The sequence below is a fragment of the Aotus nancymaae genome, unplaced genomic scaffold (assembly GCF_030222135.1).
Source record: "Aotus nancymaae isolate 86718 unplaced genomic scaffold, 86718_ANA_hifiasm-v0.15.2.pri h1tg000016l, whole genome shotgun sequence".
Lineage (NCBI taxonomy): Eukaryota > Metazoa > Chordata > Mammalia > Primates > Aotidae > Aotus > Aotus nancymaae.
Genome location: NW_026988428.1, coordinates 494,086 through 511,662, shown reverse-complemented (window position 1 = coordinate 511,662; position 17,577 = coordinate 494,086). Strand labels below are relative to the sequence as shown.

Below are 17,577 nucleotides of genomic sequence, written 5' to 3'. Positions count from 1 at the left end.
TCCTAGGTTTTAATTTTTTTTTTTTTTTTTTTTTTTTTTGAGATGGAGTCTCGCTTTGTCACCCAGGCTGGAGTGCAGTAGTGCAATCTCTGCTCACTGCAACCTCTGCCTCCCAGGTTCAAGCGATTCTTATGCCTCAGCCTCCCTAGTAGCTGGGATTACAGGCATGAGCCACCATGCCTGGCTAATTTTTGTATTTTTAGTAGAGACCGGGGCTACCTAAACTCTGGACCTCAAGTGATCTGCCCACCTTGGCCTCACAAAGTGCTGGGATTATAGGCGTGAGCCACCATGCCCAGCCCCCATATTTTAATTTTTGGTTTGGAAATTTCTTCATATCTTGGATGGCAGAGTTGAGGTTAGGGTGCACAAAGAGGGAGACAGTGGATATTGGGGGGGAATAGGATAATATGCCTAAAACAGTCTTCGACTTTTTGTCATTTCTGTTCTAAGTTCTTATATTTCTGATTTGGTGTGTTTTTAAATATTCCCAAATGCTCATTTTAGGATATATAGGCTCACTCCTCTCATTCCAGCACTTTGGGAGTCAAGGTAGGTGGATTGCTTGCATTCAGGAGTTTGAGACCAGTCTGGGCAACATGGTGAAACCCCATCTCTACAAAAGTACAAAAATTAGCCAGACGTGGCAGCGTGTGCCTGTAGTCCCAACTACTAGAGGGAGCTAGGGTAGGAGGATTGCTTGAGCTTGGGAGGCAGAGGTTGCAGTGATTTGAGATTGCACCACTGCACTCCAGCCTGGGTGGGAAAGCATGACCCTTCTCTAATTCCATTTGAAATGTTGTGTTAATTTACTTCAGCTTAGTGGGTTTTTGGGGTGACGGGTGACTATTTTCATCAACAAATATTTTGATTCGTATCTTCTTGTATTTTACAGTAGTTTGACATGGATGTGATCTGCCTTCCCATGGTTGAGATTTCTAATTTAAGACTGCCTTCTTAGGTCATTTCTGATTTAAGATGATTTAAGTATGTTTTATATTAAGGGACAAAGATAAGTAACTTAGGAAAATACATTTTCAGCATTTGAATAAAAAAATAGCGAATGCCCTGCAGCAACCCACTGAATAATCAATAACTTGTGTTTGAGGGGAGTTCCTAAGACCACCCCCAGAATGGATGATTCGGTCAGAGGACTCACAGGACTCAGCATATAGTTATGCTCAGGCTGTGCTTTTTCATGGTAGAAAGAGACAAAGCAAAATCAGGAAAGGGAAAAGGTTGGTTCATAGGGCAAAGTCTTCCAGAGTCTTTTCCCAGTGAAATCACACAGGATTCTCCTTGTAATGAATTGTGACAATATGTGTGAAATGTTGCCAACCAGGGAAACTCATTGGAGACTCAGTGTCCAGAGTTTTCTGTGAGGGCTGATCAAGTAACACCCTCTGCCTGGCATGTACTCAAATTCCAAACTCCCCGAAGGAAAGCAGGTCTTCAGCATAGAACATACTCTTTGTGCAAACAGTTTAGGCAAGTGAGCCACTGTTACCAGTTAATAATAGGAACCTTTCTGAAATCTGAGTTCCCAGACACCAGCTAAGGCCAATTTTGCAAGCAGGACTTTTCAAGGATAGCAGTTTAGGCCTACAATGTTAACTCTTTTCTGCACAAACTACATGTAACAATGTGGATGACTCTCACAAACATGTTGAGTGAATGAAGCCAGGCATAGAAGAGGATCTGCTGAATGATCCATTTATATAAAGTACAACAACAGTCTAAGCTGTGCTGCTAGAATTCAGAATAAAGTTTACCCAAAGGATGTGAGGGTAGAAAATGATTGGAAGGCGGTATAAGGAAGCTTCTGGGATGTTGACAACGATTTTGCTTTGTTTTTGTTTTTGTTTTGAGACAGGGTCTAACTCTGTTGCCTAGGCTGGAGTGCAGTGGCACAATCTCAGCTCACTGCAGCCTTGACCTTCTGGGCTCAAATGATCTTCTACTTCAGCTTCCCAAGTAGCTAGGACTACAAGCATGCACCACCACTCCTGGCTAAATTTTGTATTTTTTGTAGAGACGTGGTCTCTCCATGTTGCCCAAGCTGGTCTCAAACTCCTGGACTCAAGTGATCCTCCTGCCTTGGCCTCCCAAAGTGCTGACACTACAGGTGTTAGCCACAGTGCCTGGCCCAATGTTGTTTCTCTATCTGGCTACTAGTTACATTGGGTGTGTTCAATTTGTGTGAATTGTGATTTTTTTTTTTGTCTATGCCCTTAAACATATAGACTTTTCTGTCAGTATATTATACTTCAATAAAAAGTTTCAGTAACCCTAAACAGTGAAAAGTCAGTCATAGTAAACTGCTTTGGGAACATGCCTTTTGCCTTTCTCATAAGATGAAGAAGCTGCCGCTGATAGAGCGTGGCAAAAGGCAGTGTAATGTAGTAGAAAAAGGGTGCAGACTTTGGAGACAGGCTTAGGATGAGTTCTAACTCTGCAATATGAGCTCTTTAGCATCTGAGTTGCTTTACCTCTCATTGAGCCTGAGTTTCTTCATTTGTAAGTAAGAAATATTAATGAACCTACTTTGAAGAATTGTGAGGATTAATAAAATGGTGTCTATATAAACACTCAGCACAAAGATATAGTTATAAGACTTGGGGAGAGGAGGAGAGCAGTTTCTAGATTCTTCCTGTAATATGTGGTGTTACTCAAGTAATATGGTTATGATGATCCTGAAGTACCGTAGGGATGAATGATCAGCAGTTGACAAGAGTTAACCAAAGCTTAAACTAGTTGAGACATAGTGCTAGGTATGCTTTATGAACTTTAATTATTTGAAAGTTGGATTATGTACATTTAATATTTCGACTGTCAGAAAACAAGATTTATTTTAGCCAAATATGTCATTGCAATCTGAATAAGCAGGAATTTTCTGTGCATATTAAATGGATTATTTCTAGATAGGCACAAATTCAGATGGTTAATTTTGAATTATTCCAGGAAAATCAATATATAATTGCTGAGGGTGAATTTATACAAGGCCCCTGAATAATAGCTGTTAAACAACTCAGGATATAAAACTCATTATTGAGACATGTATTCTGGAACTTAAAAGCCTCATCAACTATCATATCACCACCATACAAAGATACCATAAAAGCTTGCTATGATATGCTGAATTTAAATGTATCATTATTATTATTATTATTATTATTATTATTTTTTGAGACGGAGTTTCGCTGTTGTTACCCAGGTTGGAGTGCAATGGTGCGATCTCGGCTCACCGCAACCTCCGCCTCCTGGGTTCAAGCAATTCTCCTGCCTCAGCCTCCCGAGTAGCTGGGACTACAGGCGTGCACCACCATGCCCAGCTAATTTTTGTATTTTTAGTAGAGATGGGGTTTCACCTTGTTGACCAGGATGGTCTTGATCTCTTGACCTCGTGATCCACCCGCCTCAGCCTCCCAAAGTGCTGGGACACCGCACCCGGCCGAAATGTATCATTCTTATTGAATATCAGTGCTATGACTGGATCTTATTCTACTGGTAAAAATGGAGAATATTATGATTAACTTATTGAATTATCTTAATTGATTACATTTGCTGCTAACTCGAAACATTATAACCGTATCAATTTCTCATTATACCAGTTCAATTCTTTCATTTCCGTCATAAAAGAGATGCTTAATAGATTGGAGTCTGAACATAAGACTAAACTGGAGCAACTTCATATAATGCAAGAACAGCAGAAGTAAGTAGTTGCACATGAATTATATGTGGTCCAGGAGTGAGATTATAGTTGTCTTATGATCGATTTTCTAGAATATGGATTAGAAAAATTGCTGGATTTAAATTTGACCATATGTAAAACATTTCAAAATTTACCATCATATTAATAAGTTGAACTGAATTAAAATAGAATGTGGTTGAAAAATCTACTGTCACTTCTAAGTACAAAAGTGTTATATGATATAATTTTAGCATTTTATCTACATTAAAAAAATTCTGTTTCTGAGAAATCCCTTGTCAGCAATAGCCACTAGCATTGTAAACTCAGGTTGTCAAAAACTAAAAGCATCACTTATGAAAATTTTTTAAATTTATGAACTCAGTGTTTTGATTTTTTTTCATTCTGTTTTCTCTAGCCCAGAAACATTTATAGAGCATTCATTTCATATTTAGCATCACAACATCTACCTCTTTTTATTTTTAGGGAGGATTTTCTAAATTATTTGCAAAACACTAGCTTTCAAAGAAGAAGGCAAAGATGGAAATCGTTGACTGTTGAATCCAGTTTATTAAAATCAAAGCCCCACTATATTTTTTGCTCCAGAGTAAAACACATGAATTTAGGATACCTATTAAAGTTTAATCCTGAACCAAAAACATCTAAAAATCAGTAAAATTGATATAAATCATAAACAAGCTCCCCAAATAGAAACTCTTCAGCTTCTGCCCACAAGATGAAGAGTAAGAAAGTAAATACACATGGTATAGAAATAGGTGAAATAGCCCTTAGTATACTTGAGTATTCTGTGGTGTGTATGTATGTGGTGTTTGATAAATTGACTGTTAACGCAAAAAATCTTGATAGATAGTTTTTAAAATATATTATAAGTATAAATAAATTTTTAATACCTAGTATTTATTTTGAGTTGGAAAATAAACCTTTCCTTTTTCTTTTTCCTGTCTAAATCTTACCTATTTCTCAGGACACAGATCTGGCTCACATAACAGTTATTGTGGCATTGTTAGTATCCCAGACTCAGAACTTAATCACATTAAATTCCCCATATGGTATCTTGTCTTTCAGTGAGATGTTAAGCTCTTTGATGGTAAGAACCATGCTTGACTGGTTTTATGACACCTTGAATAAATTCTCCAGTAAATCTCAAATGTTGAGTCTAAGAAATGGACTTAAATACAAATGTTATTTTTGGGTCAAGCAAACATTAATGGTAGAAAATAATGGAAAAGATTATGACTCTTCTTAAAGAAGGAAGCCACAGTTTAATTGGGGTCTAATACATTCCATGTGGATGGATAATTTTTAGCATGAATATTTAAAAATATGCATTTCTTTTCATTGTTTTGTCATAATTCAACTTTCCTACAGATCTTTGGACATAGGAAATCAATTGAATGTTTCTGAGGAGACAAAAGTTACAAATATTGGGAATCAGGTAAGAAGATATTTAATTTTTGTAGAATGTGTCCTTCATTTGGAGGGCTTTTAATCTTTAAGCAGCAAAATCACATTTTTATTGAACTCTATTTAAATAATTGACCTTTTCTTATTTCAGCAAATTGACAAGGTTTTTAACAACATTGGAGCAGACCTTCTGACTGGCAGTGAGTCCGAAAATAAAGAGGATGGGTTACAGAATATACATAAAAGAGTGAGTTTCCTTACTGTTCCTTCAGCCCTCTTATTTATACTGTAGGACTTCCTGTAAACCACAGATTTTTGTTGAAAAATACTGTTCAGCAGCTTAACAAGAAACATTTGTGATTATCTTTCTGAAATTCCTTTATCAGTGAAACATGACCCTAACCCATTTTGAGAGTAAACATACTTAAGATGTTTAGCTTCCATTATTACTTGACATGCATGCCACAAGGTAATAATTATAGACTCCCTGACTTCTTTGTCCTTTTTCTTGTACTTTGCTAGTCACACCCCTTGGTGATTCCCACTGTCTTTCTTCTCTGCTTCTGCTCCTGTGTTGATGGCTTCTACTGTAGATTTGTGCTGTCCATCTATTTTAGACTGTCTCTGATTGTTGCTCTTCAGTATTTTAATTTCTCTCCCACTCACTACCTTCCCAACAGTTTGAGTTCCACACTCTTTGCATTCTTTTTGAGCCTAGCAACCTCATCTTTCTTCTATCATTTCATGGTATTAACTTTTATGGTCCATCAGATTTTCACTTTCACACTTTGATAGAGTACAGGTCAGTTATTTGGTAGCATGGCCATCAGTTTGAGTTTGTCTCATGTTTTCTCATAATTGGATTAAAGTTGTACATATTTGGCAGTCATACTACAGAAGTAATGATGCACCCTTCTTGGTTTATTCCAGAAGGGGTACATGATATATATATGACTTACTAATGGCAGATCAACAATATTTTAAAGAGGATTTTCAAAATAGATTGAATCCATCTCATAAGTAGATAAAAAAATCTGAGTACATTTTTTTCTTCTCTATTTCTTGCTAAAATTCTGCCCCCACCTGCCCCGATTTTGAATAATAAACTATAATAGGATACTTTCCTCTTGGTTGACATCCAAGTCAGTTTGTGACTTCTGTTGAGGGCATTCTTCTATCCATTCACTAAATACGAATACCTGTATGTGTTAAAGCCAAGGGACTACTGGACATAGTAGTTTACAAAACTGTGAGAGAACATTGTGAACTTATAGTTTAGCAAAGTTGATAAAAGACGGGACATTGAATTGCTGTACACATCAACAGTGAAAAAATTGCTAATGTTGTTTCGTTCTTTCTTAGCTTTTTGTGAGTTCCTAAAATATTCTTGGGGTGAGATAGATCAGAGTTTAAAAAAGATTTTCCAATTTTCAAGAATGAAATAACTTAACCATATTTTCATTGTCTGGAAAAAGGCGATTCTAATAAATGGTTTAAAAATAGTAACTGTTTTCATACAGGAAATATTTTCCTGTGAGTTTTTATCTAAAGTTAAATTAGATAATAATTTGAAATACAACTTACTGTGGCAATTATCAAGACAGGAGTAATTTGCTTTTCAGTGAAGTAGTAAGATGTCCTTTACCAGAAAAGAAATCTTTTGTTTTACAAATGGACTTAAGAAATTACTAGTTGATTTTTTTGCTTTATTTTGTTTTAAGGCATCACTTACACTTGAAGAAAAACAAAAATTAGCAAAAGAACAAGAGCAAGCACAGAAGTTGAAAAGCCAGCAGCCTCTTAAACCCCAAGTGCACACACCCATTACTACTGTTAAACAGGTCAGAATTCATTTCTTTTGCATAATTTCAAGAATACTACTGTTAAGGAATAAGGTAGTATAGAACTTAGTCTACTAGTATTTGTATAAAAATGTATTTCAAATAATACTTTAATATGTGATTTCTAAGAAGTATGGGTATAAATGATTTTCCAACTCTACTTTAACCTCCCTAATGTATAATGTTTTGTGACAATGCTTGTTATCCATAAAGAAGCCAGAAGAACAGGAAGGGTTCTTAAAAGAGGTTAGGGCTCATGGTACTCATTCAACTCTGTTCACTCTGAAATGATAGAATATTATATTCATGCTCTTAATGTATTTTTGAGCTAAAGTTATTTTCTGTGTTTGACTTTTCAATTATAGTTAGGTTTGTAACTTGATTTAAGATGTACCTACATGACCTGGCCAGTATTTATTTTCTTCTGTGTTCCAGGTATTGTTCTAGGTATTGGTGCTATGGCAGTGAATAAGGGCCTTGCTTGTAGAGAGTTTACACTGTTACAGGTTTCAGAAATAGCTTTATCTTAAAAACTTTCCTTAAGTTATTTTTTTGTTAACCTCTTAATCACTAACATTTTCTCTGAGAAAAACATCTTTGCGAGCCAAGAGGCAAAACTGAGGATATTTTGTAGGTACTTATATAAGAATAGAGGAAACAAATTCCTATAAAATTTTGATGAAATTCAAAATATAAAAATAATAGTTTAAAAGTACTATATTTTTTGTAATATAGAATAAGAAGAATGCAATTCTGTTTTTGAGGAGATAACATTTTGCTTAATTGGAGTTTAAAGTTAGTGTTCCCTATCATCAAATCGATTGCAGATATTCATCTGTAAAAATCATACAAAAATAGGTGACAGGCTATATTTGACCTGCAGGCTATAGTTTGCTGACTTGGTGTAGACTGTTGATCTTAATTCTGACTTGTCCTTTATAACTTAATCTGTCAGATGTTTACTAATTATAAAGTAATTTATATTTCTTAGAGATAAAGTACTTCTCTCATATTTTTCAGACTAAGGACTTGACAGACACACTGATGGATAATATGTCATCTTTGACCAGCCTTTCTGTTAGTACCCCTAAACCTTCTGCTTCAAGTACTTTCACTTCTGTTCCTTCCACGGGCATTGGCATGATGTTTTCTACACCAATTGATAATACAAAGAGAAATTTGACAAATGGCCTAAATGCCAATATGGGCTTTCAGACTTCAGGATTCAGCATGCCCGTTAATACAAACCAGAACTTCTACAGCAGTCCAAGCACAGTTGGAGTGACCAAGATGACTCTGGGAACACCTCCCACTTTGCCAAACTTCAACACTTTGAGTGTTCCTCCTGCTGGTGCGAAGCAGACCCAACAAAGACCCACAGATATGTCTGCCCTTAATAATCTCTTTGGCCCTCAGAAACCCAAAGTTAGCATGAACCAGTTATCACAACAGAAACCAAATCAGTGGCTTAATCAGTTTGTACCTCCTCAAGCTTCTCCAGCTATGGGCAGTTCAGTAATGGGAACACAGATGAACATGGTAGGACAATCTGCCTTTGGTATACAGGGTAATCCTTTCTTTAACCCACAGAACTTTGCACAGCCACCAACTACTATGACCAACAGCAGTTCAGCTAGCAATGATTTAAAAGATCTTTTTGGGTGAGGTGTCTTGCTTCTATTTTAAAGGATTATTTCAGTTTCAATCATGGGTGAGCTGATTTACATCTTTATATAGTTGGCTTGGAGGAACTACTTCTATGGGAAAGTAAATGGTTCTGTGACAGAAAACAGCTGTGTCCATGCCAGCATAGTAGTTGTAAGGACTTCTAACCAGTTGAGTTTTTTTAAGGCACTGAGGATTTTTTTCCTCTTACCAACTCCTCTTCAGGTTTTTAAAGACCCAACACTTCCCAATCTCAAAAGAAAAAAAGGACAATTGAGTTATCTTGACTAGCAGAATTTTTTAATCAAATGTTTATTTTGGCTTGTGAGTCTTGGTGTTATTTAGAAAACTGAGTTGATGGTCATTGCAAGCTCATCTATTAAGTGTACATGGTACACAGTCTACCTTCACAAGTCATTAGTCTTCATTTTAATATGTAAAAAATCTTCATGCTGTATTGATTTGTTTGCATTTAAGATGACAGTGAGAAAGTGATAAGCATAAAAAGTATCAAGTTGTTTGCTTTTTCTGAACTTACTTTTCAGATGAACTAATATTTAGTACAAAGAGACTGAGCAAATACTACAAAATTTAACTTAACCTTCATTTCATTGGTTTAAATGCATTATTAACCATCTTAAATGCAAACTAATCATTGTAAATTATATTTTAGCATGGTCTGCCTCAATAGTAGTGTATTTTTCTGCATTCACTTGGGTATATTTAGAATCGCTTTTTTCCTCCTGTATCACAGAAGAGGTATGTTCTGATTTGTTTGGATATTTGACAAACATTCTGATGTGACTTCCCTGACTACTACCTTCATATTTCATTTCAAATTCAAACTTCTGAGGTTGCAGCATATATGAGTTGCATTTTCAAAAGGAGATTTGTAAGAATTAAACTATATTTAATTAGTAAACTTTTGAGATTTCTGCTGTATTGTTTCAAATGTAATAAACTTCTCTAAAAATTGAGCAGTTGTATCTTCTATCAACAGATTAATTTTCAGCTTGCCATAATAGTCTGACCTCATTAATTACTGCTACTGAAGTTTAATTTTTTTCTAGGAACTTTAGGAACCTTTTGTTCAAACATTTTAATTTCTATTATTAGTCGTTCTTAGGAAGGAAAGAATCAATTCTCTTAACAGGAAACATGCTTTAGTTTTCAAAACCTTTCTCTGATATTTTTCTTTAATTTGGTGATTATTCAACCACAGAGCCTTATCCTAGAAATGTCATTTGTATTTTAAAAAATAATATTCCATTCTTAGGTGATGGCTTTAAAACTATCTTTCAAAGAACTATTTGTATTATAGTTGCAGCCATAGAGTTGATGGTTTTTAATTATCTGGAACCAGCAATCATTTAAAAGAAATCACATTAAGTTTAGTGTGCAGGTACTAAGTTTATTCATTGCATATGAATAGTCATTGAAAATATATACACATATATATGTAATACACAGCACTTGATTACCAAATTTGATTACATTATTACTGGCAGCATTCAGTTAAGAGGGTACTTTGAAAAATAGAAGCTAGCTTTCACCTCTGATTTCTGTATGGGCCGTACTTGGTTAACTTGATTTTAGGAAAAGGATTAACAGAATTGCTAAAGAAATTTATCCAAGAAATGAAAAACAGTAGGAAGATCAAATGTTTTTGTCAAATATATTCACAACTTGACCAGATTTGCTGTCTTATTTGTAACGTAATATAATATATCTTTTGGGAAAAAGCTTACATATGGAAGAAAATCACTCAGTGTTGAAGAATTTTTCTTTGTAACAATTTAGTAGTCATTGTTTATTTAGAAATTGTTTTTTATTTTGTAAAATAACATGGTGTTAGTGTTGAACTCCTAATCAGAAAGAAAGCTTAATATAACAGCTTATAGAACTTGAACTACTAAATATGAAAATAGATTATTTGAAAAAAATACAGTATGTAAAATTTGCTCATTCGTTGAGGTAATGGTGCTATGTTTTTACAAAATTGTTCCTACACCTTTTTTCTACTTTCTCAAAGGTATTTTATTTAAACCATTTCCATCAGTTGAACTGTTACCATTGCCTTTTTCTGTTGAGAAATTGCCTCTGAAAAATAGTGCTATTTTTAGGCTTAAGTGTTCTTAAGTGAATGAAATTTTCAAAGTTCTAGATCACCTTAAAATTATTTCACATACTGAAAACAGTTAAATCCCTTATGCTTAGAGTAGAAAATTTTTAGGTTAAAGAGCCTCTGTCAACAGAATCTACAAGAAAAGATTACCTTTCATTTGAATTGGTTCTCTATTCTCCTGTTGCTAAAATGTGTGATATATATACAGGATGTATAAAAGGAAATGGAAATAGAGTATGTACTTGTCTGGTTTTTGTTTGCTTTTATTTTGGAATGCTTATAAGCCTTCTTTTCACTGAATAAGGAAGTAGTTTGTTTTTTTTTAACCTGTAAAATACCTCACATGGTTGTTTTTACACATGAAAGAGAAAGGTATATGCAAACAAGTGGAGTATGCACCAAATAAATTTTAGCTTTGCTAAAACTTTCCATATTTAATTGTGATATCATACTTTGTGATTTACTGGTCTTGAAATAATTTTAGAACAAATGAATCTGTAGGAATTCAAACTATATGGGATTTTAAGAGATTATCTACATCAGCGGCTTTCAAACTAACTGTGACACTCAGTAGAAAGACATTTTACCCCGCAACTGCTATATAATATATACCTGAAACAGAAGTTTCAGGAAATGTCTTTAATAGGTGTAGTGTACTCTATTTTTATTCTATTAATTTTAAAAAGTTGATTACAATTGCTAAAGGATTTTATGACTTAGTTTGAATAAAACTAAGGGAATTCAGCCCTATCTCTCCCAGCAGAGGTAGAAACAGAGGACCTGAGGCTTGCATGGCTTAACCAGAAAAAATCAGAGCCTGGAATAGAAGCTAGATTTTTTTCCTAATCTGCTCTCTACAACCTTGCATCTGTTATTGTATGAATTCTTCTGGAGGTGCTTTTGTTAAGACGGACTTATATAGCAAGTAGGTGTTCAGTACTTACTGGGTATCATAAATATGTTTACATTGAGAAGAAATGGCTATGAAGAGGAGAGAGTTGAGGGAGATGACAGAAATGTATGTAGTCAAAATCAGCTTCTGGGCTGCTGGTTTGAATTATGAGTGAGGAGAGTTGGGGGACCTGGGTTAGCAGTGTTTGCAGTACCCAGACGTAGCGGAATTAAAGCTTTTAGACTTGGGAAGAAGGGAGTGCAGTTGAAAAAGCCATTTCACCAAAATGAAACTTATTGAAGATTAGGAACTTTTTCTATTCAAGGAAGCCAAGTTGCTCTAGCCACTCAGAAAGGATTTAACTACCAGGGGTAAAAACCACATATGTAACTTAAAATTTTTCAGTAATCCCATTAAAAATAGGTGAAATTGATTTTTTGTTTGTTTTTGTTTTTCTTTGAGACGAGTCTCCTTCTCTTGCCCAGGCTGGAGTGCAGTTCTGTGATCTCCGTTCACTGTAGCAATCTTGGCTCACTGCAGCTTCTGCCTCCCAGGTTCAATAGATTTTCCTGCCTCAGCCTCCTAACTGGGACTACATGTACCCACCACCACGCCCAGCTAACTTCTGTATTTTAGTAGAAATGGGGTTTCACCATGTTGGCCAGGCTGGTCATGAACTCATGACCTCAAATGATCAGCCCACCTCAGTCTCCCAAAGTCTTGGGATTACAGGCGTCAGCCACTGTGCCTGGCCCTGAAATTCATTTTAATATATTTTGATATTAATTATTATATATTAATATATTTTAATATTGCCAGGCATGGTGGCTCATGCCTGTAATCCCAGCACTTTGGGAGGCCAAGGTGGGTGGATAACTTGAGTCCAGTATTTCAAGACCAGCCTGAGTAACATGGTGAAACCTCATTTCTATAAAAAAATACAGAAAATTAGCTGGGTGTGGTGTCATATGCCTATAGTTCCAGCTGCTTGGGAGGCTGAGGTGGGAAGATTACTTGAGCCCAGGAGGCAGAGGTTGCAGTGAGTCGATATCACACCACTGCATTCCAGCCTGGGTAACAGAGTGAGACTCTGTCTCAGAAAAAAAATAAAATAAAATATCACTTCTGCATGGAATTAATATGAAAAACTCATATATTTTACATCTTTTTTGGTACTTAGTCTTTGAGATGCAGTGTGTATTTTACACGTAGCACATTTGCCTCAGACTAGTCATCATATTTCAGGTACTTAGGAGCCACATGGCTAGTAGCTGCTGTATTAGATAACGTGGATGTAGGCTGGGCATGGTGGCTCACGCCTATAATCCCAGCACTTTGGGAGGCCGAGGCAGGTGGATCACCTGAGGTCGGGAGTTTGAGACCAGCCTAGCCAATATGGTGAAACTCCATCTCTACTAAAAATACCAAAAATTAGCCAGATGTGGTGGCGGGCGCCTGTAATCCCAGCTAGTTGGGAGGCTGAGGCAGGAGAATCGTTTGAACCCAGGAGGTGGAGGTTGCAGTGAGCTGAGATTGTACCATTGCACTCCAGCCTGAGTGACAGAGTGAGACTCCATCTCAAAAAAAACCAAAAAGATAATGTGAATGTGTATGGAAGCTTAGTGACCAAAGGAGTGAAAAATGGCAATTATCAATTTATGGTCTCAGTTCCAAACCCATCCTTTGCCTTGCCCTCTATGGTTTTTCTCCTTTGCCAGCTGGCAAAATGAGGGCCCCAGGGTAGACTGCAAAGCAATAGCTGCAGGAAGACACTTTACTTATGATTCTGGTTCTCCATTTTATCCACCATAAAAGCCTAGCAGTCCAAATAGAGGAGTTCCAGCTGCACATCAGGTTACCTTCTTCCAATCCTGAGCCACTGTGGAGCAGGTCCCGTGGGCTGCTTCCGTGTCAGCTCTGCCACTCCGTCAAGCAACTGTTTCCCACTCAGTGGCCCATTCCCTCTGACAGGTTTCTTCTCCCATGGCAGGCTGAATATAGAAACCACACCTTCTCCAGAGAAATCTGATTCTCAGCTTGGGAGTGGATTAGGGGAAGAGAGCCTCTCTTGGTCTTTAGTTCATTTTTTTTTCCTCATTCCTTCAGCCTAGAGGTAATATTTGCCTTTTACCTGCTACTTCTGTGCCCCTTACAGTACTCTTTTGCCCCTACAAATAATTAACCAGCTTCTACTAGTTAGCAAATACTATATACCTGTTCAAGTATCCGGTGTGGGTTTTCTGTCTCCTTACCGTACCCTCACTGATACCACCTGAATCCAATAATAAGTCATTTTAAAATGGGGCCATATGACTTTTAAGACAAAACTCAAATATGAGGCATATCCATGGTCACACTACTGTTATCAAAAGCCATATGGAATTGTGTATACCTATCCTATATTAAAACTTTCTGAAAGTTATTTTGAAAGTGCCCACAGAAGAAATATGGTTTGGCTATATTAAATACACATACTGGATGCCGTTCCAATTTTGTCATTTTTCCTCCTATGTTTTGGATGTGTTCCTTTGTGTGGTGACCTTGGTTGCTAGTAAAGGCAGTGTTCAACTTTTATATAAAGGTAAATGAGATAGAGACTTTAATGTCTGGAGTTTGAATGTAGGAATAAACATAGGTTTGCCCCAAGTCTGTGTCCCTAAGCCTACCAGTCTTTTTGAACACAGTGATCAGGCAAAACTCAAATATGAGGCATATCCATGGTCACACTACAAGCATATGGTGTATGAAGTTTGGAGCCAGATAAAGGTGCTTTGTTTTGTTTTAATTTCAGACTAAAATCATAGTATTCACACTTCGTAGACGTGGGGCAGGGTACTTAACACATTTGTTTGTGTGTTGTAACAGATCCAAATTTGTGTTTTTTCTAAGAGTCTGGCTCTATCACCCAGGCTGGAGTGAGTGGCGTGATCTTGGCTCACTGCAACCTCTGCCCCCCAGGCTCAAGCAATCCTCCCACCCAAAGCCCCCTGTGTAGCTGGGACTATAGGGATGCACCACCATACCCGGCTAATTTCTGTATTTTTGGGGTTTTTTTTTTTTGGTAGACACAAGGTTTCACCACATTGTCCAGGCTGGTCTCGAGCTCCTGAGCTCACGCAATCCACCCACTTTGACCTTCCAAAGTGCTGGGATTACAGGAGTGAGCTGCCATGCCTGGCCCCAAAATTGTTTTTAAGAAAATCTTGTCTCTAACAATTGGCACTCTTAAGATCACTTCTGTAAAGAGATGGAAAGTCCTTTCATCGAGCTGGGTGTCCTCATTCGACTGCTTACGTTTCATAAGACATTGTTACTTGTATCTTTAGCTACGGTAATTATGTGAAACTGCCCTCAATCAGCAATAGTACCTATACGCTAGGCACTTGTCAGAGAGCAGCCTTTAACTCTTGCCCAGTGGGCAAAATCTTGTTTTGAGAAATGTTTATGGAAGAGGCCAAAAATTGAGTAATCCATGCCTTTCTCTAGAAATTCTGAATTAAGCCCACTCTTGAGACCTTTGTGCCTGGGTTGCCTTGTTGTGAACCGTATTTATGCCAGGGATGAAACTGGTTCACTCAAGTAAATAGCTTCTTTGAGGACCCACTGGAGAGATTTCAGGTTTCAGTTCAGGAGTAAATGTGCTTCTAAGCAAATGGTTTGCCCTTACTTTTTTCTTTCTTTTTTTTTCTTTTTTTTTTTTTTTTGAGGGTGAGTCTCGCTCTGTCACCGAGGCTGGGGTGCAGTGGTGCAATCTCTGCTCACTGCAATCTCCACCTCCTGGGTTCAAGCAATTCTTGTGCCTCAGCCTCCCAAGTAATGAATTACAGGTGCCAGCTACCATGCCTGACTTTTTTTTTTTTTTTTTTTTTTTTTGTATTTTTGTATTTTTAGTAGAGACAGAGTTTCACCATGTTGGCCAGGCTGGTCTCAAACTCCTGACCTCAAATGATCCACCCATCATGGCCTCCCAAAGTTCTGGGATTACAGGCTTGAGCCACCGTGCCTGGCCTGCTCATACCTTTTAAAGTATGAATAAAGTAACAAATTAGGTAATGGCAGCTAAGAGATTTAGCCAAATTTGCCATTTACCTGTAGCAAATGTATAGGACAATAATAGTATGCAATATTCAATGCTTACCCTCTGCTTTATCTGATTTTTAAAAATCCTTATTTCTCCTTTGCTCTGATTTCCTTTTTAAAAAAGTTTTTTATCTATGTTCATAGATATTCTCTTTTGGAATCAGGCAGAGTTTAAACAGTTACATGGACTGAATAAATCTTGTCTCTTTCACTGACTGACCAGAATAAGTTTTCCCAGCTATTAAATAAGATCACACCTTACGGGGCAGGGCGGGGTAGGGGGAGGTTATTAGGATTAGATGAGGTAAAAGTGTACAAAGCACCTAACACAGCTCCTGGCACATAGTAAGTGCTCAATAGATTTTTCCACTCACTTTGTGATGGACATAGATCTCGAAAACTCTACTTTAATGAAAAATACTTCACCTGGCCGGATGCTGTAGCTTATGCCTGTTATCCCAGCACTTTGGGAGGCCGAGGTGGGCGGATCACTTAAGGTCAAGAGATTGAGACAAGCCTGGCCAACGTGGTGAAGCCCCATCTCTACTAAAAATACAAAAATTAGCCAGGCATAGTGGTGCATGTCTGTAACCCCAGCTACTTGGGAGGCTGAGGCATTAGAATTGCTTAAACCCGGGAGGTAGAGGTTGCAGTGAACTGAAATCGCACCACTGCCCTCCTTCCAGCCTGGGCAACAGAGTAAGACTGTCGCAAAACAGACAAAAAAACTTCACCTGGCACCATTTGAATGCACTTATTTGTCAATAAACACATAAATAAAACTAAGCCATAGAATGCCATAGGCTTGGCACTGTGAGATTCTTGGGACACAAATAGGAATGAGGTACAGGCCTTGCCTTCAGGGGGTTTGCACTGTAGTTATAAGGTAGTCAAGTAAGCAGATAGTTGCAGAACAGCGTGATACATGCTGTGAACAAAATCCATATAGGAGAGACACGCAATGTAGACTAGACAGTTGGGAAAGCTTACAGGAGACAGGGCCTGAGCTCAGCTGCACAGAGCCTTTGTAAACTATTTTACTGTTTTTGTTGTTATTGTTGTTTTTAGTGCTACAAAATGATTACTTAGGTCACATTTTCCCAAATTAAGTTTGACCTGTTGAGGAGTGGATTAGAGCAGGTAACTCCCAAAGTCCTTTTGAATTCTGAGATTATATGAAAACTTCTCAAATTAAGGGAAATCTGGTCAATTTTTGATGACCAAGAAAAGCAGAATTAATGTTAGCTGCCTAAATTAGAACACATGGAGAAAAACCAAAAAGGAAAAAGTGTGTTACCTGCTTAAAATATTTTCTATTAGAGCCAGAGATGACAGCAAAGCAAGGAGCAGAATGAGTGAGGTATAATGTTATTTTTTAGCTGGTTTATATTTTATTGAATTTTTTAGAAATTTAAGAATCCACACTTGGGGGCTTAATGTATATAGAATAAATTTTTTTAAAACAGTAGCTGGATTCTGGAGTTGTGAGGGGAAATGTCTGCTATAAATGTATTTAGTCTGTAAACCACCAGAAGATGTCACTCTCTCCCAAGTAATCATCCATGACAGTAGCCCTTATACAGGTGCTTTTTTTTTGAACATGAATAAGCGAGGGCAGATATTCGTAAGAGTATCTGCCTTTCGGTGTAGCATCTACAAAAGGAGGGCACCTGATGAGATATCCTTATGAACAGTGTGTGGGTTTGTTCTGCCTTGACTCTTAACCCTCCAGATATCATCCCTGTTCACTGCTCTATATGTTAAAATTATCCGGGCACTCAGGGTTCTATCTGCACCTTCATGAAAAATGAAGGTGGTAAGAAATCCTTCAAAATATTATCTCTGGTCTTGACCTTTCAAC

At 37.1% G+C, this 17,577-nt stretch overlaps 1 protein-coding gene across 2 annotated transcripts in view; it reads left to right on the top strand.

The window, feature by feature from the left end:
* SCYL2 (SCY1 like pseudokinase 2) overlaps positions 1-11,177 on the top strand; it is an 84,010-nt gene extending 72,833 nt beyond the window's left edge. For both annotated transcript variants that reach the window (XM_012469257.3, XM_064376821.1), the window contains exons 14-18: positions 3,612-3,712; positions 5,078-5,144; positions 5,265-5,360; positions 6,835-6,954; positions 7,975-11,177. In XM_012469257.3, coding sequence (XP_012324680.2) covers positions 3,612-3,712; positions 5,078-5,144; positions 5,265-5,360; positions 6,835-6,954; positions 7,975-8,619 — 1,029 coding nt within the window. In that variant the 3' untranslated portion in view covers positions 8,620-11,177. The remainder of the gene's footprint in view (positions 1-3,611; positions 3,713-5,077; positions 5,145-5,264; positions 5,361-6,834; positions 6,955-7,974) is intronic.
* The last annotated feature ends 6,400 nt before the right edge of the window (positions 11,178-17,577 follow it).